The 23,760-nt window shown below is 41.6% G+C and overlaps 1 protein-coding gene across 1 annotated transcript in view; it reads right to left on the reverse strand.

Annotated features, from left to right (window-relative positions):
• dcaf5 (ddb1 and cul4 associated factor 5) overlaps positions 1–20,182 on the reverse strand; it is an 83,053-nt gene extending 62,871 nt beyond the window's left edge. Inside the window, exons 1-3 of the mRNA XM_058987204.1 lie at positions 19,578–20,182; positions 13,409–13,552; positions 5,607–5,643 (exon numbers count right to left, since the gene is read on the reverse strand). Of these exons, the coding sequence (XP_058843187.1) occupies positions 5,607–5,643; positions 13,409–13,552; positions 19,578–19,785 (389 nt within the window). The 5' untranslated portion in view covers positions 19,786–20,182. The remainder of the gene's footprint in view (positions 1–5,606; positions 5,644–13,408; positions 13,553–19,577) is intronic.
• Between the last annotated feature and the right edge of the window lie 3,578 nt (positions 20,183–23,760).

Here is a 23,760-nt window from a genome sequence, read left to right on the forward strand (position 1 = left end):
AGAATGTACATTTCAGAGTTATACAAAAAGGCCTTTTTCAGGGAACAAGTAATGGGTTAACAACTTACAGCTGTTCTGCAGCAATGGAAGTAAATTAAGCCTTGAAAGTTGATGCTAACAATTCCTATAGGTGTCCCAACTTTTGTTGATTACTTACAAACCCTCTGTCTGTATAAAAGCAGTGTTGGAACAGACTGTGTTACTACACCCTCTTAAGCATTATTTGGACAGTATTGTACTGCAGGAAGTAGTATATTGCTCTCATAATGGCGAGAAAAAGGCAATTAACAAAGGAAGACAGACAGACCATTATAACCCTTAAAAGTGTAGGTCTTTCCTTTAGAGAAATTGCAAAGAAAGCCAAGGTGTCAGCGAGTACAGTTTCCTACACCATCAAAAGGCAGTTGGAAAATGGAGGAAACTCTGACAGGAGAGGTCTGGCAGACCCAAAGCCACAACAGAATCAGAAGACAAGTTTCTGAGAGTCAACAGCTTGCGTGATAGGCGGCTCACAGGACAACAGCTTCAAGCACAGCTTAACACTGGTCGAAGTAAGCAAGTCTCAGTTTCAACTGTGAAGAGAAGACTTCGAGCTGCAGGTTTGACAGGTCGAGTGGCAGTAAGAAAGCCATTGCTAAGATGGCAAATTAAGAAAAAGAGGCTTGCCTGGGCCATGAAGCACCGCCAGTGGACTACTGAAGACTGGAAGAAGGTCTTATGGACCGATGAATCAAAATTTGAAATCTTCGGTTCATCACGCAGGGTTTTTGTACGCCGTCGAGTAGGCGAAAGGATGGTTCCTCAGTGTGTGACACCAACTGTCAAACATGGAGGAGGAAGCGTGATGGTCTGGGGCTCTTTTGCTGGATCCAGAGTCGGCGACTTGCACAGAGTTAGTGGCACCCTGAACCAAAACTGCTACCACAGCATTTTGCAGCGCCATGCAATACCCTCTGGTATACGCCTAGTTGGTCAGGGGTTCATCCTACAGCAAGATAATGACCCAAAACATACCTCCAGGCTATGTCAGAACTACCTTAGAAGAAAAGAACAAGACGGTAAGCTTCAAATCATGGAATGGCCAGCACAGTCTCCAGACTTAAACCCCATCGAGCTGGTTTGGGATGAACTGGACAGAAGGGTGAAAGCAAAGCAACCTACAAGTGCAACACATTTGTGGGAACTTCTGCAACAGTGTTGGGAAGAACTTTCCGAACAATTTTTGATTTCCATTGTAGAAACAATGCCACGAGTGTGTTCGGCTGTTATATCTGCAAAAGGTGGCTACTTTGATGAGTCAAAAATTTAGATTAAATTTTGTTAAACAAAACGATTCCATGATTTCTTTTTTATCTCCAATTGTTTATTTGTTCTATGCTTTAATTTCAGAGTACATCGAGACATTAAACTGCGTAAATTTCAATAAAAACTGGAAAAATGGAGGTGTTCTAAAACTTTTGACTGGTAGTGTATATATGTATAAGAGTTGCGTCGCACAGTGAAGAACTTATCTGAAGCAGCAGAGAGGAGCAGCAACTGGCTGTGGTTGAGACGGAAAGATTCTGGCTGGGGATCTCAAGCACAATAGAAAGAAAGAAACGCTGATGTACAGGTAAGTAAGCTGGGCTGAGTTGAGTGGGGGACAGAGGGGGGTGATGCTGGGACGCCAGAATCACCGTCGAGCCCTCTTGAGGTGTCGTGGGCTAGTCGACGAAACACTGAGGATGGAAGGTGCCCACTTGAAAACCCCAGAGATGTACCCTACTTAGCTCAATACAGACGGTTGTCATGCTGATGCGCTGGGGAGGCCGCACTGTGGTTGAGGCAAAATAAGCTGATCCCTGGAGCCAGCATTACACTTCAGCCATTAACACCAGACAGAAGGATATCTACATCATCATATGGAAGGAAACGTAAATGGATGGAGACACATATGGATCACATTAGTTTACTGTAAAGCTACGTCTTAGTTGGTGCTTATCTTGGCGAGAGCCGAGTTCAAATCAGCATGAAGTTTTAACATCTACACTCGTGTAATGGAAATCATTATATACACAGATGTGCTCAAATTTGTTGGTACCCTTACAGCTCATTGAAATAATGCTTCATTCCTCCTGAAAAGTGATGAAATTAAAAGCTATTTTATCATGTATACTTGCATGCCTTTAGTATGTCATAGAATAAAGCAAAGAAGCTGTGAAAAGAGATGAATTATTGCTTATTCTACAAAGATATTCTAAAATGGCCTGGACACATTTGTTGGTACCCCTTAGAAAAGATAATAAATAACTGGATTATAGTGATATTTCAAACTAATTAGTTTCTTTAATTAGTATCACACATGTCTCCAATCTTGTAATCAGTCATTCAGCCTATTTAAATGGAGAAAAGTAGTCACTGTGCTGTTTGGTATCATTGTGTGCACCACACTGAACATGGACCAGAGAAAGCAAAGGAGAGAGTTGTCTGAGGAGATCAGAAAGAAAATAATAGACAAGCATGGTAAAGGTAAAGGCTACAAGACCATCTCCAAGCAGCTTGATGTTCCTGTGACAACAGTTGCAAATACTATTAAGTTTAAGGTCCATGGAACTGTAGCCAGCCTCCATGGGCGCGGCCGCAAGAGGAAAATCGACCCCAGATTGAACAGAAGGATAGTGCGAATGGTAGAAAAAGAACCAAGGATAACTGCCAAAGAGATACAAGCTGAACTCCAAGGTGAAGGTACGTCAGTTTCTGATCGCACCATCCGTCGCTTTTTGAGTAAAAGTGGGCTCCATGGAAGAAGACCCAGGAGGACTCCACTTTTGACAGAAAAACATAAAAAAGCCAGACTGGAATTTGCTAAAATGCATATTGACAAGCCACAATCCTTCTGGGAGAATGTCCTTTGGACAGATGAGTCAAAACTGGAGCTTTTTGGCAAGTCACATCAGCTCTATGTTCACAGACGAAAAAATGAAGCTTTCAAAGAAAAGAACACCATACCTACAGTGAAACATGGAGGAGGCTCGGTTATGTTTTGGGGCTGCTTTGCTGCGCCTGGCACAGGGTACCTTGAATCTGCGCAGGGCACAATGAAATCTCAAGACTATCAAGGCATTATGGAGTGAAACGTACTGCCCAGTGTCAGAAAGCTCTGTCTCAGTCGCAGGTCATGGGTCCTCCAACAGGATAATGACCCAAAACACACAGCTAAAAGCACCCAAGAATGGATAAGAACAAAACATTGGACTATTCTGAAGTGGCCTTCTATGAGTCCTGATCTGAATCCTATCAAACATCTATGGAAAGAGCTGAAACTTGCAGTCTGGAGAAGGCACCCATCAAACCGGAGACAGCTGGAGCAGTTTGCTCAGGAAGAGTGCGCCAAACTACCTGTTAACAGGTGCAGAAGTCTCATTGAGAGCTACAGAAAACGTTTGATTGCAGTGATTGCCTCTAAAGGTTGTGCAACAAAATATTAGGTTAGCGGTCCCATCATTTTTGTCCATGCCATTTTCATTTGTTTTATTATTTACAATATTATGTTGAATAAAAAATCAAAAGCAAAGTCGATTTCTATTAAATATGGAATAAACAATGGTGGATGCCAGTTACTTTTGTCAGTTTCAAGTTATTTCAGAGAAAATTGTGCATTCTTCGTTTTTTGTGGAGGGGTACCAACAAATTTGAGCTGGTATAGTCCACGTAAGTATGAGATGTGTAAGTAGTGCCTGTTTTGGTGCAGAAGAACGTGACAGAGACCCAGATCCAAGGAGATTTCTGTTTTAATGATTTTTATTTTCCTCTTATATTCCACAAGTGAACACACAGAAGTTCCAATTATCAAGACAAATAATAACCAAACTCAAATAAACACAGTCCAGGACTTTCTTTGTGGAGCGAGACCCTCAGGTAAGTAATGGCTTGTTGTATCCAAGTTTCTTTGGTGTTGGCTTGGTATTGTGGCTTCTTTCTCTTTTCCCAGGTTGTCGCGGACATCCACAAGATGGCGCTGTGGAGTTGTGATAGTCCCCGTCCTACTCGCAGGTTTATACTCCCGACGGCCCCGGAAGCCTGTTTGCGGTAGAGTGCGGCCCCAACACCCGGCCAACCTTTCGTAAAGGTAAGTAATAACACTGCTGTGTAGAATAGAATTAATACAGGTGATAAACAGTGAGCAATGAGCGTTCTCTAACTCCCGCCTCTCTTTTGTTGCAGGTTCCCCTGTTCCCCGGACATACAATAAAGTTGTTTTTCGTTTAAATCACCCTTTCTGTGTCCCTGCGTATTTTTACACCGTTCAACACTTCCAGCCGGACACAGTTCTCCTGGGTTAATCACTTGCCCAGTTTGTGGGCTTTTGATACAGTGTTTAAGCACTCTGTTTGAATACACACAAGTCCCGTACTTCAGTAGCTCCCAGCATAGCAACGGTAAAACACAGCGTACTCACTCTACAGCAATCCGTGTTCTCTGCATTGCTCCGATGCAGGGAAGCCTGTAGTCCGCCGTGTTGTTTTCAAGGCAAAACCACCGTGCACTGTCCCGCTGTAGAAACAATGATTGTCTCCGACTGGTGACAATGGTAGTCCGCAAGGTTGCTTCAATGTAATGCCCCACTACGCTGTACCGTTTTCAGAAACAAGTGCTAAAATTGTATTCCTCTGGGTTACCACTGGTTAATATCCCAATCTCGCTCCCAATGCAGCTGCCCACTTTCATCTTGGTTAGGTACTCTCCCGTCCCACGGCTCATGTGTGCACCTGTTCTCACTCACCCCTCTAGCCGATTCCCCCAGCTTTTTAAAGCTACCGCTGTTACCCGTACAGAATAGAATGGGAAACTTGATGTACGGCATGGTACTGTAAGTGGGTTTTCATTTGATGTACCTGCGTATGTCATGGTGTAGAAGTGGTTAAACAGAGTCATGTGCCCAAATATAGCTTGTAGACCTGCAATAACCGATTATTCAGATTGAGCTGCACAGAAATCAGGTGCTGATTGGGCTGATTTACCATTCAAAGTGAAATAAGTGGAGAAACATCTGCTTGGATTTGTGATGATTGAATCCAAGCAGCTGTTTCTTCACTTGTTTCGCTTAGAATGGTAAATTAGCCACCACCTGTGGAGAACTTGATTCGAACAATCAAATTATCAGTTTGTGCCACTCGTGTCACCCTTACCTCTCAACATGTGGGACCCCAGTCTCTCTTACCTCCTCTCTTACCTCTCAACATGTAGGGCCCCACTCTCTCTTACCTCTCAACCCCAGTCTCTCTTACCTCTCAACCCTACTCTCTCTTACCCCTCAACCCCACTCTCTCTTACCTCTCAACCCCACTCTCTCTTACTTCTCAACCCCACTCTCTCTTACCTCTCAACATGTAGGACCCCAGTCTCTCTTACCTCTCAACATGTAGGACCCCAGTCTCTCTTACCTCTCAACATGTAGGACCCCACTCTCTTTTACCTCTCAACATGTAGGACCCCACTCTCTCTTACCTCTCAACATGTAGGACCCAAGTCTCTGTTACCTCTCAACATGTAGGACCCCAGTCTCTCTTACCTCTCAACCCCAGTCTCTCTTACCTCTCAACATGTAGGACCCCACTCTGTCTTACCTCTCAACATCATGAAGAATGACCTGCTCATCATTCCCTGAAAGTAAACAGAAAGAAATAACCTTAAACCTCCTTAAACAAAATGAATTATCCGCATTACTGAGCACTGGGTTTGCCTCTTGTGTGTAGTAGCGTACAATCCCGACTGTTGAAATAATAAATCCACTAGTCCACTTTATTTGTAGGTTTTGTTCAGCAAGCACAAGGCAACTTCAATGCAGCTCTGCAAATATGATAAGAGGTTAGTGCTGGAACGAACACAGAATTCTCATGTTCGGATATTCACTCATGATTTAGATTCACTCAAAAAAAAACCAATATTAACTCACTGTTTTATTTATTACATAACACTTAACAAAAACTAGGACTGCACTCGTACAGTGATCAATTAAAATGCTGACCACGATACGAGTCATTTCTCTTACAAGTTGGAGTGCTGTTCCTGACCTGTATCATAGTGCAGACAGAGACGAACCCGATTGATTCGCTTTCTATATATATATTATATATATATATATATATATGTATATATATATATATATATATATATAATTTATTTCTAGCAGACTATCCAGGGCGACTTACATTATTTTTACATACAATTACATTATTTTTTACACATTATTTTGACATTCAATTACCCATTTATACAGTTGGGTTTTTACTGGAGCAATCTAGGTAAAGTACCTTGCTCAAGGGTACAGCAGCAGTGTCCCTCACCTGGGACTGAACCCACGACCCTCCGGTCAAGAGTCCAGAGCCCTAACCACTACGCCACACTGCTGCCCTATAGTATATATAAATAACTTGTATCTTCCAAAACAGATAGCTCTTATCTAGCAGAGTAAACAGCAATACCCACCAGCGTGCAGAGCTGATCTCAGATAACAATCAGGGAGCTCTAGGAAAACACCCCCATTCCTCCGTACCCACCAATGGAGTGCCGGCAGGACTCGCCCCCCCACTCACAGCAGAGACAGTGGCAAGCAGATGACAAGCAATGGAAAGCGAGCAGCGGCCCCGCTACTAGATATTTATATACAGTAAATATGGACCTAGGCGTTTATGTTGATTCATCTAGACAATGTGGGGAAGCTATAAAAAAGGCCAACAAGATGCTCGGATATATTGTGAAAAGTGTTGAATTTAAATCAAGGGAAGTAATGTTAAAACTTCAGAATGTGTTAGTAAGACCTCATCTAGAATATTGTGTTCAGTTCTGGTCACCTCGTTACAAAAAGGATATTGATGCTCTAGAAAGAGTGCAAAGAAGAGCGACTGTATGTAGACAGGCTCAAAGAATTGAATATATTCAGTCTTGAACAAAGACGACTACGCGGTGATCTGATTCAAGCATTCAAAATTCTAAAAGGTATTGACAATGTCGACCCAGGGGACTTTGTCGACCTGAAAAAAGAAACAGGGACCAAGGGTCACAAATGAAGATTAGATAAAGGGGCATTTAGAACAGAAAATAGGAGGCACTTTTTTACACAGAGAATTGTGAGGGTCTGGAACCAACTCCCCAGTAATGTTGTTGAAGCTGGCACCCTCGGATCCTTCAAGAAGCTGCTTGATGAGATTCTGGGATCAATAAACTACTAACAACCAAACGAGCAAGATGGGCCGAATAGCCTCCTCTCGTTTGTAAACGTTCTTATGTTCTAATAATAATAGTAATAATATCAGGAATAAAACAAATTTGAATGACATTGATGCAGTAATTGTATCAATTAAATATGAGATTAAAAAAAACAAGATTAACTGAGATTAAAAAAATCGTGAGATTACACTTGACAGCCCTAATTTGTGTAATGTGTGTAATTTATTTATTTATTTTTGTTTTGCCATGTAAAAAAAAATAATTTTCATTCGGATATGCAGATATTTGCCCCAGCACTAACAGAGATCGAGAGATACAAAATCCTTAATAGATAGAACTCTTCAAATATGACAGAGTAATTATATGGAGATTTCAAATGCTTTCTCGATACAATTACACAATTCTGACAATCAGGGATAATTTAAACAAAGAAAATAATAATACATACTCCGCAGCAGAGCTGCAGAAATGCACGCCGAAGGATCTGGTCGGGAGGCACAAAGATTTTGACTTTAGGCGGCATCCGATAGGGATCTGAAGGACACACCACATCTCCCGTGGATATCGGGCTCATATTGTTCAAGTCTGGGAAACGGCCGCTGGAACATGCGTCCTCCTGATGCGCGGTGATCCGTGGATTCCCCTGCCGACCTAAGCCCTCCCTACCCGGGCAGCGCTCAGCCAATTGTGCGCCGCCCCCTAGGAACTCTCGGTCATGGTCGGCTGTGACATAGCCTGGATTCGAACTTGCAATCTCCAGGCTATAGGGCACATCCTGCACTCCGCGCGGAGCGCCTTTACTGGATGCGCCACTCGGGAGCCCCCGAGAATTGCATTTTTAAAAAAAGAACAATCCTCCGCTTCTAGTAATTGCAGTGCTGGGACAAATATCTGAATATTCAAACAAATATTTTTTGACGCATTCAGATAAAGAAATCAGATGTTCATATTCTCTAGAATGACAAATACCTTGCACTTATTTACCAGCTCACAGAAGTTGTGCAACAGTTTCACAAATGGCAAATGAAAAGAGCCCTGTGTGATTCGAGAGATTAATATATGAAAAAAACCACAGGATCAACACAGCAGCTCTTGAGCCTCTATTTAACAGTTTTAGACAGCAAAAAGTAAACCAGAGTATGCACGCACACGCATAGTGATCTCTCTGGAAAGCCATCTGGGACAAAAACGCTTTGTGCTGCTTTAGAGCGAGTCACCAGCTCATGGGACAGAAGGCAAGCACGTCATTCTGAAATACCTCGCTTAAACAGTACCCAACTTGCTGGAAATGTTGTGTAGTGATTTTTATATAGATTTTGTATACAGTCTAACTTCATTATAACAAACCCCGCTGGGACCTGGACAAATGTTATATCAGGTTGTTCATTATTATTATTTATTTATTAACAGACGCCCTTATCCAGGGCGACTTACAATTGTTACAAGATATCACATTATTTTTACATACAATTACATTATTTTTTACACATTATTTTTACTTACAATTACCCATTTATACAGTTGGGTTTTTACTGGAGCAATCTAGGTAAAGTACCTTGCTCAAGGGTACAGCAGCAGTGTCCCCACCTAGGATTGAACCCACGACCCTCCGGTCAAGAGTCTAGAGCCCTAACCACTACTCCACACTGCTGCCCTAACAGGGTTTGGCAATTTGCTGTATCAGAATAATGAAGAAACGCCCACATTGAATTGAACATCTTTATACAGTATACAGTAGTTCTTTCAAGACAACGTCACATTGATCAACATTTAAACTGTATATTTAAAAGAAAACAGCAAAGAAATGAAAAAAGTATACTAACATGCTGAATACAGTAATTATGTGCCCTTTCTCTTGAATGACATCCAGCGTAGATTGCTTCATATTATTATTGCTTTTCTCAATGCATGTGGTTTCAATCTTGTTACTTCCTGACGCCAGTTGCCATGGTTGCAATTTGTGTGAAGATGGCAACGGTTACATACGTCACACATGATTCGCACTACAATAGGTTATCTATGAATCAGCCTTATCTTCGAATTAGCCTACCAAGGTCTTTGTTTTCACTGAGAGAATGACACATTCACACTGGAGAAAGTTCAGTGTCATTCACTACCGAGATCATTTTATCCGGGTAGATTTTGTAAAAGTGATCGTTCTAATAGGGCAAATTTCCATTGAAAAAAACTGTTCTTGCTGCTAGGATCGTTAAAAAAGGGGGCTTGTTATAAGAAGGGTTCGTTATAGTGCAGTTAGGCTGTATTATATGTTTTTGTTGCGACTTTGTTATGTGGAATGTAATTAACGAGAACCAAAACGGTGAGTTTTTTTCCTTTCATTTTACGCCTTTTCCACTTTTGTTTTATTTGACGTTTTAAAGTTAAATTTCAGTTTTCATTTGCTTGTTCAGCTACAAAAAGGCACAAGTAAACCTCATGTTATTACTTTATGAAAACGTCTCGATGGCGTAGCGGACAGTGCAGTCAAATCAGGCTATTGCTGGATATTAATATGCACCGTTTAAACTTGTTTCAGAAAGTTGCTAGTTAATGTTTTCTCTTCTCCCATCTCTTGGTCAAAGTGAGACAGATGCAGCTTTATGAAGCTGAGTTGTAAACATTCCTTTGCATAATCACAAACTGAGGTTTCTGCAAACAGGCAATTCTGGACATTGACGAGGAGCGGTCAATCACCCTTGACAAGACAAAGGAACTTTGGTCGAACTGTTAATCATGAGCTGTGGGCAAGGCCAAGGAGTGGCCCAGAGATAAACCAATCAGTGTTTAGGCACTTTGCGTGACTTTAAACACCACCCATGAATTCAACGATCTAATCAAGGCGGGTCGGGTTTTCATTCAAAAGACTGGGACAAGCAAGAAGTTAGGTTCTGAAGTCATGCTCTGAAGTGTGAGCAGAATCATGTTCTGAGAAGGCCAAGAGGGGGCTGAAATCAGCTCCTAAGAGGGCCCTGCGCTCTGCTCTGCGAGAGAAACAGGATACTGCATTGATCCGAAAGAGGGTCTTTGTTTTTATTTTGCTGCTTGAGACCAACCACGAAACGAACTGAAGCAAAAGCCAGCAGCTGTGCCTCTGGAAGGTCCTGTAGCCCGTACCAAAAGAATTGCAACAAGAACACTTTTACAAACTACATAACTTTTCAATTGCAACGCATACTTTGAACTGTGAGTTACGTCTGATCAGCGGAACTATTTCCAGTTGGAAACCTTTCGACAAGTCAAAGATAATGTTGCAAGACTATTAGAAATCAACAGCTGCCTCCCTTTGAAAAGAACTATTGTTTTGCAGAGAGCCAGCGCAATACAATGCCTAATTCCCAAGGACAACCGCCTTCTTTTCTTTCGGTGGAACTTCAGATAGAGAGAGATGGGAGAAACTGCAGTCTTCTCATCACCCCAGAAGACTGACTTATTTGTTGAAAATCGATAGATCGACAAATATAAAACATTTTATGACTCGAGAAATTAACTGTAGCTAATGCTACCAAGTTAGTGGATACATTGTTCTAGTAACTGAATATAACTTTCTGTTTTGGAGTGTGCAAGATATGTATTTTGTTTGTTGAAATGTGTCATTCAAAAGGAGTTGCCTAATTAATGCAGAGAATTTGATCATTGCCCCGTTTCTGAGTTAATTAGAATATATAATCAACTGAGGTTGATAACATATTGTCAGTTTGGTAGATCACGTCTAAACTAAATTAAAACGGTAAAACTAATTTGATAAATGAGTTATTGGAATGTTGGATTCCGTTCTGAATGGGAAGTTGAATTCATTCCTGTCAAGGGAATTCTGGCTCTACATGATGCTGAACTCATAAGGTATATACTGTATATACAGACGTGCTCAAATTTGTTGGTACCCTTACAGCTCATTGAAATAATGTTTCATTCCTCCTGAAAAGTGATGAAATTAAAAGCTATTTTATCATGTATACTTGCATGCATTTAGTATGTCATAGAATAAAGCAAAGAAGCTGTGAAAAGAGATGAATTATTGCTTATTCTACAAAGATATTCTAAAATGGCCTGGACACATTTGTTGGTACCCCTTAGAAAAGATAATAAATAATTGGATTATAGTGATATTTCAAACTAATTAGTTTCTTTAATTAGTATCACACATGTCTCCAATCTTGTAATCAGTCATTCAGCCTATTTAAATGGAGAAAAGTAGTCACTGTGCTGTTTGGTATCATTGTGTGCACCACACTGAACATGGACCAGAGAAAGCAAAGGAGAGAGTTGTCTGAGGAGATCAGAAAGAAAATAATAGACAAGCATGGTAAAGGTAAAGGCTACAAGACCATCTCCAAGCAGCTTGATGTTCCTGTGACAACAGTTGCAAATATTATTAAGAAGTTTAAGGTCCATGGAACTGTAGCCAACCCCCCTGGGCGCGGCCGCAAAAGGAAAATCGACCCCAGATTGAACAGAAGGATAGTGCGAATGGTAGAAAAAGAACCAAGGATAACTGCCAAAGAGATACAAGCTGAACACCAAGGTGAAGGTACGTCAGTTTCTGATCGCACCATCCGTCGCTTTTTGAGTGAAAGTGGGCTCCATGGAAGAAGACCCAGGAGGACTCCACTTTTGAAAGAAAAACATAAAAAAGCCAGACTGGAATTTGCTAAAATGCATATTGACAAGCCACAATCCTTCTGGGAGAATGTCCTTTGGACAGATGAGTCAAAACTGGAGCTTTTTGGCAAGTCACATCAGCTCTATGTTCACAGACGAAAAAATGAAGCTTTCAAAGAAAAGAACACCATACCTACAGTGAAACATGGAGGAGACTCGGTTATGTTTTGGGGCTGTTTTGCTGCGCCTGGCACAGGGTACCTTGAATCTGTGCAGGGCACAATTAAATCTCAAGACTATCAAGGCATTCTGGAGCGAAACGTACTGCCCAGTGTCAGAAAGCTCTGTCTCAGTCGCAGGTCATGGGTCCTCCAACAGGATAATGACCCAAAACACACAGCTAAAAGCACCCAAGAATGGATAAGAACAAAACATTGGACTATTCTGAAGTGGCCTTCTATGAGTCCTGATCTGAATCCTATCAAACATCTATGGAAAGAGCTGAAACTTGCAGTCTGGAGAAGGCACACATCAAACCTGAGACAGCTGGAGCAGTTTGCTCAGGAAGAGTGCGCCAAACTACCTGTTAACAGGTGCAGAAGTCTCATTGAGAGCTACAGAAAACGTTTGATTGCAGTGATTGCCTCTAAAGGTTGTGCAACAAAATATTGGGTTAGCGGTCCCATCATTTTTGTCCATGCTATTTTCATTTGTTTTATTATTTACAATATTATGTTGAATAAAAAATCAAAAGCAAAGTCTGATTTCTATTAAATATGGAATAAACAATGGTGGATGCCAATTACTTTTGTCAGTTTCAAGTTATTTCAGAGAAAATTGTGCATTCTTCGTTTTTTGTGGAGGGGTACCAACAAATTTGAGCACGTCTGTATATCTCATTTCTTACATTTTGACGTCCCCGGGAGGGCAACTAGACTTATTTATTTTTAAATAAACTGTATCTAACACACTACAATGGCCACGTATTACTGTGAAGAAATGGCAATGGCAAGGAATGGGAAAAAAAGTAATACGTAAAAAATCAACTTTTTATTTTGGGAATAAACAAAACAACATTTAACTTGATTTGCTATTTGGCATCCTTTGTGTTGTAGTTAATTCACTGGGGTAAAGTAAGTCCTGCACAACGTATCCTTCACTCCTGGGATACTTTTCAGATTGTAACATCTTGCTGTAAAATAAAGGCTCACACACAGGGGCCACACACCCTGCCCCCGCTGCTATGCTGTCTCTGCCTGCATTCTGAGCAATATAATGGCTTTTATTACTTTTTGAAAACGAACGAAATCTGAACAAATATTTAAATTGTGAGCGAATATCCGAATATGAAAATCCTGTGTTTGTCCCAGCACTAAGTAATTTAATCTTGTTTTAAATCTTGCACGCGTGTTACAATCCCCCAATAGAAATGTATGCTACCACTCAGTACCAATACTGTATTTTTTTTGCAGGAAAAAAGGTAAAATCAGCGAACTGAGTAACTATTTCCAGTGTTTACTGGAAATGCACCCATTTCATATTTTTTATATCGGGGGTGTTTCATGGGTTTTTATCAGTTAAAAGGTTCAGTTCAGTTTACCTCCAGAGAAGACACGCTTGTTGGTGCTGTCGAAGGCCAGGCAAAAGATGTTGGAGAGGTGTTCCCCCTTCAGCTTCAGTGGCTTAGCCCGGGAGTGGATGGCTTTCTCCATGTGCCACAGCAGCACCCGCCGATCATCGCCTCCTGTGACAGCAAGCAAACACGCACATCAGCCCATTGTTTTTTTTTTCATTGATTTTGGGACAAACATGGTCCTGTTACTTGTGGGGCCGACACAAGTAACAGGACGGAGGCACATTGCAATTACACTTTCAGAGTAATAATATTCTACACAACCCATTCACAGAGTAAGAATATTCTACACAACTCATTCACTGTTTGAGTTCTATTCCTAATTTCACTGCAGCTCTCTGATCCCTGCACAGGGACCGCTTATTAACACTAGAACCCTTCTGAACAGTACCAAAGCCTCTCTGTTTATTAACACAGGAACCCTGCTGCACAGTATCAAAGCCTCATTGCTTATTAACACAGGAACCCTGCTGCACTGTATCAAAGCCTCTCTGCTTATTAACGCATGAACCCTGCTGCACAGTATCAAAGCCTCATTGCTTATTAACACAGGAACCCTGCTGCACTGTATCAAAGCCTCTCTGCTTATTAACACAGGAACCCTGCTGCACAGTATCAAAGCCTCATTGCTTATTAACACAGGAACCCTGCTGCACAGTATCAAAGCCTCTCTGCTTATTAACACTGGAGCCCTTCTGCACTGTATCAAAGCCTCTCTGCTTATTAACACAGGAACCCTGCTGCACAGTATCAAAGCCTCTCTGCTTATTAACACTGGAGCCCTTCTGCACTGTATCAAAGCCTCTCTGCTTATTAACGCATGAACCCTGCTGCACAGTATCAAAGCCTCTCTGCTTATTAACACTGGAGCCCTTCTGCACTGTATCAAAGCCTCTCTGCTTATTAACACAGGAACCCTGCTGCACAATATCAAAGCCTCTCTGCTTATTAACACTGGAGCCCTTCTGCACTGTATCAAAGCCTCTCTGCTTATTAACACATGAACCCTGCTGCACAGTATCAAAGCCTCTCTGCTTATTAACGCATGAACCCTGCTGCACAGTATCAAAGCCTCTCTGCTTATTAACACTGGAGCCCTTCTGCACTGTATCAAAGCCTCTCTGCTTATTAACACAGGAACCCTGCTGCACAGTATCAAAGCCTCTCTGCTTATTAACACTGGAGCCCTTCTGCACTGTATCAAAGCCTCTCTGCTTATTAACGCAGGAACCCTGCTGCACAGTATCAAAGCCTCTCTGCTTATTAACGCATGAACCCTTCTGCACAGTATCAAAGCCTCTCTGCTTATTAACACAGGAACCCTTCTGCACAGTATCAAAGCCTCATTGCTTAATAACACAGGAACCCTGCTGCACAGTATCAAAGCCTCTCTGCTTATTAACAGAGGAACCCTGCTGCACAGTATCAAAGTCCCTCTGCTTATTAACATAGGAACCCTTCTGCACAGTATCATAGCCTCTCTGCTTATTAACGCATGAACTCTGCTGCACAGTATCAAAGCCTCTCTGCTTATTAACACAGGAACCCTGCTGCACAGTATCAAAGCCTCTCTGCTTATTAACACAGGAACCCTGCTGCACAGTATCAAAGCCCCTCTGCTTATTAACATAGGAACCCTTCTGCACAGTATCATAGCCTCTCTGCTTATTAACGCATGAACTCTGCTGCACAGTATCAAAGCCTCTCTGCTTATTAACACAGGAACCCTGCTGCACTGTATCAAAGCCTCTCTGCTTATTAACACAGGAACCCTGCTGCACTGTATCATAGCCTCTCTGCTTATTAACACATGAACCCCTCTGCACAGTATCAAAGCCTCTCTGCTTATTCCAATCTGGCTTCCGCTCTGCTCACTCCACTGAAACCGCCCTCCTGTCTGTCACCAACTCACTTAAGTGTGCCCGAGCTGCCTCTCTCTCCTCTGTCCTAATTCTCCTCGACCTCTCTGCTGCCTTTGACACTGTTGATCACTCTATTCTACTATCATCTCTTGCTGACCTGGGGATCTCTGGCACTGCTCTGGCCTGGTTCTCCTCCTACCTCTCCAACCGCACTTACCAGGTAACCTGGCGTGGAGCAACCTCCACACCTCACCCTCTCTTAACTGGAGTCCCCCAAGGGTCAGTCTTGGGTCCTCTCCTGTTCTCTCTCTACACCCGCTCCCTGGGCCCCCTCATCGCATCCTATGGTTTCTCATACCATTTCTATGCTGATGATGCTCAGATTTTCCTCTCCTTCCCCACCTCTGACTCCACCATCTCCTCCCGTATCTCTACCTGTCTGTCTGCTATTTCCTCCTGGATGCACTCGCATCACCTCAAACTCAAACTCTCTAAATTTGACCTCCTTTTCTTTCCCTCCTCCTCCCCCTCCTCTGATCTCTCTATCTCTGTTCCTCTGGAATCTACCACACTCTCTCCCTCTTCCTCAGCTAAGAACCTTGGAGTCACCCTGGACCCCTGCCTCTCTTATTCCCAGCACATCTCCACTCTGGCACGCACTTGCAGATTCTTCCTGAGCAACATCCGAAGAATCCGACCCTTCCTCACCAACTATGCTACCCAGCTCCTGGTCCAGGCCCTGGTACTCTCCCGCCTAGACTACTGCAACTCCCTCCTGGCTGGCCTCCCTGCGTCCGCCACCCGTCCGCTCCAGCTCATCCAGAACTCTGCTGCTCGCCTGGTGTTCTCTCTACCTCGCTTCGCCCACGCTACTCCACTACTCCGCTTGCTCCACTGGCTCCCGATCACTGCTCGCATCCAGTTCAAGACTCTTGTACAAGCCTACAGATGCCTTGACCAGACTGCACCCAGCTACCTCCAGACCCTCATCTCTCCCTACACCCCCACTCGACCTCTCCGCTCCGCCTGCACTAGAAGACTGGCTCTACCTCCGCTACGCTCCCCTGCCTCCCGAGCCCGCTCCTTCTCCACCCTTGCTCCGCAGTGGTGGAACGACCTTCCTACAGATGTCAGGACTGCCCAGTCCCTGACCACATTCCGGCGCCTCCTTAAGACTCACCTCTTCAAACAGCACCTGTAGAACTCCTCTGTTGTATCCTGGGACACTATCACCCTTCATTTAAATATGCTTTATTTTGCTCTTATCTGCCCCCTGTTTTACTGCATTTAATCCTGTACTTCAGAATATTGTAATCTGCCAAGTGTTTAACCTGTAGTATTTTGTACTTAATCATATCCTGATGTAACTATCACTATTTAATCATATCCTGATGTAACTTTCACTATTATCTGCTGTATTATTGAATTGTGGTTTGTCACACTTGAAAAAATTATTGTATTTCTTGCTCTTATTGTATGACTTGTATTGTAACACTTGAATGTATTTGTATTTGCTTGCGATTGTAAGTCGCCCTGGATAAGGGCGTCTGCTAAGAAATAAATAATAATAATAATAATATTAACACATGAACCCTTCTGCACAGTATCAAAGCCTCTCTGCTTATTAACACAGGAACCCTGCAGCACAGTATCAAAGCCTCTCTGCTTATTAACACAGGAACCCTTCTGCACTGTATCAAAGCCTCTCTGCTTATTAACGCATGAACCCTTCTGCACAGTATCAAAGCCTCTCTGCTTATTAACACAGGAACCCTGCTGCACAGTATCAAAGCCTCTCTGCTTATTAACACGCCCTTCTGCACAGTATCAAAGCCTCTCTGCTTATTAACACAGGAACCCTTCTGCACAGTATCAAAGCCTCTCTGCTTATTAACACAGGAACCTATCTGCACAGTATCAAAGCCTCTCTGCTTATTAACACAGGAACCCTGCTGCACAGTATCAAAGCCTCTCTGCTTATTAACACATGAACCCTTCTGCACAGTATCAAAGCCTCTCTGCTTATTAACGCATGAACCCTTCTGCACAGTATCAAAGCCTCTCTGCTTATTAACACGCCCTTCTGCACAGTATCAAAGCCTCTCTGCTTATTAACACGCCCTACTGCACAGTATCAAAGCCTCTCTGCTTATTAACACGCCCTACTGCACAGTATCAAAGCCTCTCTGCTTATTAACACGCCCTTCTGCACAGTATAAAAGCCTCTCTGCTTATTAACACAGGAACCCTTCTGCACAGTATCAAAGCCTCTCTGCTTATTAACACAGGAACCTATCTGCACAGTATAAAGGCCTCTCTGCTTATTAACACATGAACCCTTCTGCACAGTATCAAAGCCTCTCTGCTTATTAACGCATGAACCCTTCTGCACAGTATCAAAGCCTCTCTGCTTATTAACACAGGAACCCTTCTGCACAGTATCAAAGCCTCTCTGCTTATTAACACAGGAACCCTTCTGCACAGTATCAAAGCCTCTCTGCTTATTAACACAGGAACCCTTCTGCACAGTATCAAAGCCTCTCTGCTTATTAACACAGGAACCCTGCTGCACAGTATCAAAGCCTCTCTGCTTATTAACACTGGAGCCCTTCGGCACAGTATCAAAGCCTCTCTGCTTATTAACACATGAACCCTTCTGCACAGTATCAAAGCCTCTCTGCTTATTAACACATGAACCCTTCTGCACAGTATCAAAGCCTCTCTGCTTATTAACACAGGAACCTATCTGCACAGTATAAAAGCCTCTCTGCTTATTAACACAGGAACCCTGTGTTAAAAAACAAATGATGGTTCATCTGGACATACAAGTGGCTTGAACCTCACACGTGTCCTGCACCCAGTCCTGGGTTTCAGAAATGCCTTCAATTAAATATATTATTATATATATTAAAACCCAGGAGCTAGAAGTGTCATGTTATATATTGTCACCACCTACAGCAGCATGAGCAGCTCCTATTAGTAAAGCTAGACTCACAGCTGTTTAATATAAATGAATGAATACTGTATATGTCCAGGTTTCTAGATACATCAGAGGTACTCTTCAGTTTCCCCATGCTTTGCCTGCATGATTTCCTAGTCATGACAAGGAACACTACGGTATGCATTGCGCCTGCACTGGGGACTGGCAGCTGCAGGATTTTGAAAGAAGGGCCCCACACCAGAATCTGCTACTAGTGGCCATTACAATGACTTGGAAGGAAAAATATCTCAACTTTGTAATTCGACAAAAATGCACCTATAAAAAAAACACATTTTTTCAGTCCAATTGATTAGATTAGCATACTCGGATCTCTGAGACAGGCTATCGACTATCAGCGCCTAGCTACTTTATACTGTCAATTTTAGATAGGTGCTCGATCATTCAACCTGTCTCTAAGTGAGGCCTTTATCAATATTTTGAAGCCTGGGACTCTATTTAATCAAGTGTCCAGGAAAAAGCTGTACGTGATTTCTAGAGGTAGGGAAGTTGTGCAGCAGACCACAACAGCGATTAATTTTATACACCCAGTATTTAAATCAGAGAAATATGAGGAGAATCATAGCCAGATGAAACAACAAACTTTGAATCGGTTTAACATTCAGTTATAAAAATAATTACATTATAACTGGATAATAAACGTACTTTTTCACAAATCTTACGACTAAGCGTAGAATGCGCCTTTAAGAGGAAAAAAAAAAACAATTGTCAAATTGAAAAAAGTACGTTTATTCTAAGTACAATATATATCATTTTGTGTGGTTTTTTTGTTTTGTTTTGTTTTTGTTTTTTGCATTAGTTTGCATACTGTACTTCCAAAATTGGCTACTTTTCCCAGGCTTTCGGTTACATTTTTACTATCAACCTCTGAATCTGCCAACCACGAAAATTAAGCGAAAATAGATCTCTTGCAAACTTAAGTTTTACAGGTGTAATTAGCTAAAAAGTCATTTAGTTTAAATATAGTTCCCGTAACCTACTATAAATGTTGCCATCAGTGAGAACAGTTTGACGACATGTAGCACACAGTAATGCCATCAGCTTCAAAAACATGAATATTCATTCAGTGACAAGTCGGGGAACTAATTCCACCTCTCAATAATTGTACAGCCACTAAATGCATACAGTTTTTACACTCGTGTCACAAAAATGTAGCTACGCACGACATTATATTATTTACAATACATGACGTTCAAGCAGTAACTGATTATAACATTTACAGCAAATATTAATATTATTGTCTTCAAAGAATTCAAAGAAGGAAATGCCCCCATACCGGACGCCAGCCATTCCCCTCCATTGTTGGAAAACTCTATTGCATTGACACATCCAAAATGTCCCAGCATATCTTTCTTGTACAGGCTGGTGCAGCCTGCCAACCTTCGCCTCTGAAATTCCTCTTTCATCAGGGGGTGCCCGTTTATCTTTCTCTGGGACAAAAAGCCCACCGCAGACCGCATGCCGCAACCCTTCACCTCCCTCATAATTTCCTCTTAATTACGATATCTGCATGGACGGCAGCAGTATGTAGATGTCAGACTCCGTGTCGTGTCGTGTCGTGTCTTTGCTGCCCCATGGTACGGAGAGTCTCAGCTGGGTGTTAGCAGTTCACACACTCGAATCGCTTCCTGCTCCGTAACCCCCTCCTCCGCTGACAACATCACAGCTGATCGGAGTCAGTCAAGTCACTTAACATTACTTCGGAATTTCATCACCTCCGCGGTACTGAATGCACGTTTCCAATGTAGTTGCCTCCGAATCTGGACGGGGGGTGAATTTTAATTCTCTTTCACGTAGCAGCAGCTATTGTATAGTTTTCATTATGACACTAACCACATGAGTTTAATATAAGCAGGCAGGGGGATGGGGTAAAAGCCGGAACGAGACGTAACGGCCCGGAATGGTACTTTAATGAATTCAATTGCTTTAAAAAAACAGCATAGAAAGTTGCACACACGTGAGGAGAATATTTTAGCAATCAGAACCGATTGATAACGCGCTGTCATTAACCCGTTCCGGCCCAGAACCCTCTTTTTCTCACCAAAAAGCTCCCGGAACACTGTGTTCCGAAGGTGCAAAGACGACGAAAATTATACACATAATACAACTAAGTGGGGACAACATAAAACTTCTGAAAAAAATCCACCGAACCGACCTTTAACTGCCCATTCCGTGCATAAACAGCGGTATAGACAAAACCGCCCGGAACACCGGGTTCCGAAGCTGCACAGAGTATGAAAATGATACACACCGTAAAACTAAGTGGGAACAACATAACACTATTGAGAAAACCCACCGAACCAACCTTTATTTTCCCATTCCGTGCATAAATAGCTGTATAGACAAAACCGCGCGGAACACGAGGTTCCGAAGCTGCACAGAGTATGAAAATTATACACACAATACAACTAAGTGAGGACCTCATAACACTATTGAGAAAACCCACCGAACCGACCTTTAACTGCCCATTCCGGGTAATAACGGTGTATTTTTATTTTGTTTGTATATGCTCGCTCTCGCTCTCTCTCTCTCTCTCTCTCTCTCTCTCTCTCTCTCTCTCTCTCTCTCTCTCTCTCTCTCTCTCTCTCTCTCTATATATATATATATATATTTAAATGTATTTAACATATTCATATATGTACATAGGCTATATTTGATGCAAAATGGATACAATGCAATTCAGTGCAAAGGCAAGCAAACACACTACCTTAGAATTATGTAGTTTACAACATGTAAGGAAAAACGAGCAAACAAAGCAAAACAGTTTAGATTTTAACATTAGGCAGGGTGACCAGATACAGAAACCTTGATGCATTCTCCATTTTCTTCTTCAAAAAAAAATAATTAGTTTTTACATTGTGTGTCATATGCATAAATAAATAAATAAATAAAATAAACAGAATAAACAAACAAACATGTTTGTGTTTAATTTGGGAACCTCCTGTCTGAATACGAGAGAGAAATGAAACAATGTATTCTTGCTCTAAATGAGTTGCTGCTATATTAAACTATGAACAGTGTAATGCCTGAGACCTTTGAAACAATGTATCGAATTGAAGTATGTGGCTGAAACGCTGTAACTAACCGATAGCATTAGTTTGTGCAATATGAGAATTGAAACGAAATTGTGTTTTAAATAAATTTGACTATTTTACATCACTGGCATTTTTATTGTGTGTTTGTGTTATACTTGGTCAAGACCTTATCCTCTGGCCCAAATGAAAGAACCTGGTGCTAACAACCTCAAATCTTTAACTTAATCTGAAGGTACACTCTAAAAAGTAAAGGTTCTAGTAAGAACCTTTCGGGGTTCCTGGGGTTGATACTGTGGAGGAACCTTTTAAGGTGCTTCAAAGAACCTTTTTACTGGGGTTCCTGAGGAACCTTACAAACAAGGATCTTTTAAGAACCTTAAGGTTCTACTTGGAACCTTTTATGTTTATTTACAAACTCACATGCATTATATATGTGTATATATATATATATATATATATATATATATATATATATATATATATATATATATATATATATATATATATACACACAGTGCCTTGCAAAAGTATTCAGACCCCTGACTAATTCTCTCATATTACTGAATTACAAATGGTACATTGAAATTTCGTTCTGTTTGATATTTTATTTTAAAACACTGAAACTCAAAATCAATTATTGTAAGGTGACATTGGTTTTATGTTGGGAAATATTTTTAAGAAAAATAAATAAAAAACTGAAATATCTGTTGTTGGTTGTTCGGCGAGGGAGGGAGGGAGCAATTACTGAATGGCTGGATATTATGAGCATGGGCGGGGTTACCTGGGGGGTTTATTACTGGGTTTTGTAGTGGCCGCCGGGATATACAAATAACTTTTATTTGCTCCAAATTCCTGTTACCTTATTAATTTAATAAACATTGGCTTGAGATGTGTGTAAAAGAAATCTGACATGCTCTGCCTCATTCGGACCCATAGGGGTTGTATCTTACATTAAAGGCTAATGAAACCCCAATCTCATCATGCCCAACAGATACCACGTTAAAAATGAGATCCAGTTTCCGACCCTACATCTCACTCGTTTTACATTGCAATCTTAATATCACACATTTACTACTGCCGCTTTGCATCTTACTCTAAAAACAGTCTCATCAACAACACTAGCTTTTAAAGTGAACAAACAACAATTTATATGTGGTTACACCATCAACATCTTAAAAGTACACACACACATTTTTCTTATATTATGACTAAAATATGTACATCTAGTAATATGGATGAATTATCTCTCTATTAGTGATGCATGGACCAAGAAGAAGCACATGGGAACCCAGAAGCAAGCTGATGTTCTCTAACCCCTATATTCTCATCATTCAGTCTACAACAACATCCAGTGTACCACAAACTTACCAACACAAGCTTGAATGGTTGTCAACACAAAGCACATTCAGCAGTTTACAGAAGTCATGACATTTTGGAGAAATGAGTACAGAGTTCTCAGCATACTGCATGGACTATTAAACTGATTATTATAAAGTACAAATACAGAATCTTACACATGGTTTCAAACAGCACCAGATAAACGGTTCCACATCTAAGACATAGAACCGTTTTTGCTAAATGTTGTTTTCCTGAGAGTATAACACATAGCTGAAATTTGATTCTAGTGCTTAATCACAAAAAACAATATCTGGTCAATAACATGATATTCTCTGTCGTCACTGAATTTGTAGGCAAATGTAGTGTTCCGATCCAATACAGTATTAAAGTACTAATCAGTGGCCCTTTGCAGGTGTTAGCTGAAAAGTGTAGTTTGTATAGACAGTAAAAATCAGCGAACATCTCTTCGGCTGAATACCCATTCTTGAATTTGCAGTAGATCTACTCATATTAACCCATTTTATGCAGGGAATGGGCAATTAAAGGTCGGACAATTTTTGTAAGTATGTTACTCACTGTATTATGTGTCTTTTTTCATCTCCTGTGCAGTTTCTGGACAGCTTTATTAATCAAGCTGTTTGTTGCACACAATGGGCAATGAAAGGTCGGTTCGGTGGGTATTTTCAATAGTGTTATGATGTCCTCACTTAGTTGTATTGTGTGTATCATTTTCATACTCTGCAGCTTTGCAACCCGGTGTTCCGGGCGGTTTTGTCTATACAGCTGTTTATTGCACGGAACGGGCAGTTAAAGGTTGGTTCGGCGGGTTTTTTCAGCAGTGTTATGTTGTTCCCACTTAGTTTTACGGTGTGTATCATTTTCATACTATGTGCAGCTTCGGAACGCCGTGTTCCGGGCGGTTTTGTCTATACAGCTGTTTATGCACGGAATGGGAAAATAAAGGTCGGTTCGGTGGGTTTTCTCAATAGTGTTATGAGGTCCTCACTTAGTTGTATTGTGTGTATCATTTTCATACTCTGTGCAGCTTCGGAACCCCGTGTTCAGGGCGGTTTTGTCTATACAGCT

Source organism: Acipenser ruthenus, chromosome 15 (assembly GCF_902713425.1).
Source record: "Acipenser ruthenus chromosome 15, fAciRut3.2 maternal haplotype, whole genome shotgun sequence".
Lineage (NCBI taxonomy): Eukaryota > Metazoa > Chordata > Actinopteri > Acipenseriformes > Acipenseridae > Acipenser > Acipenser ruthenus.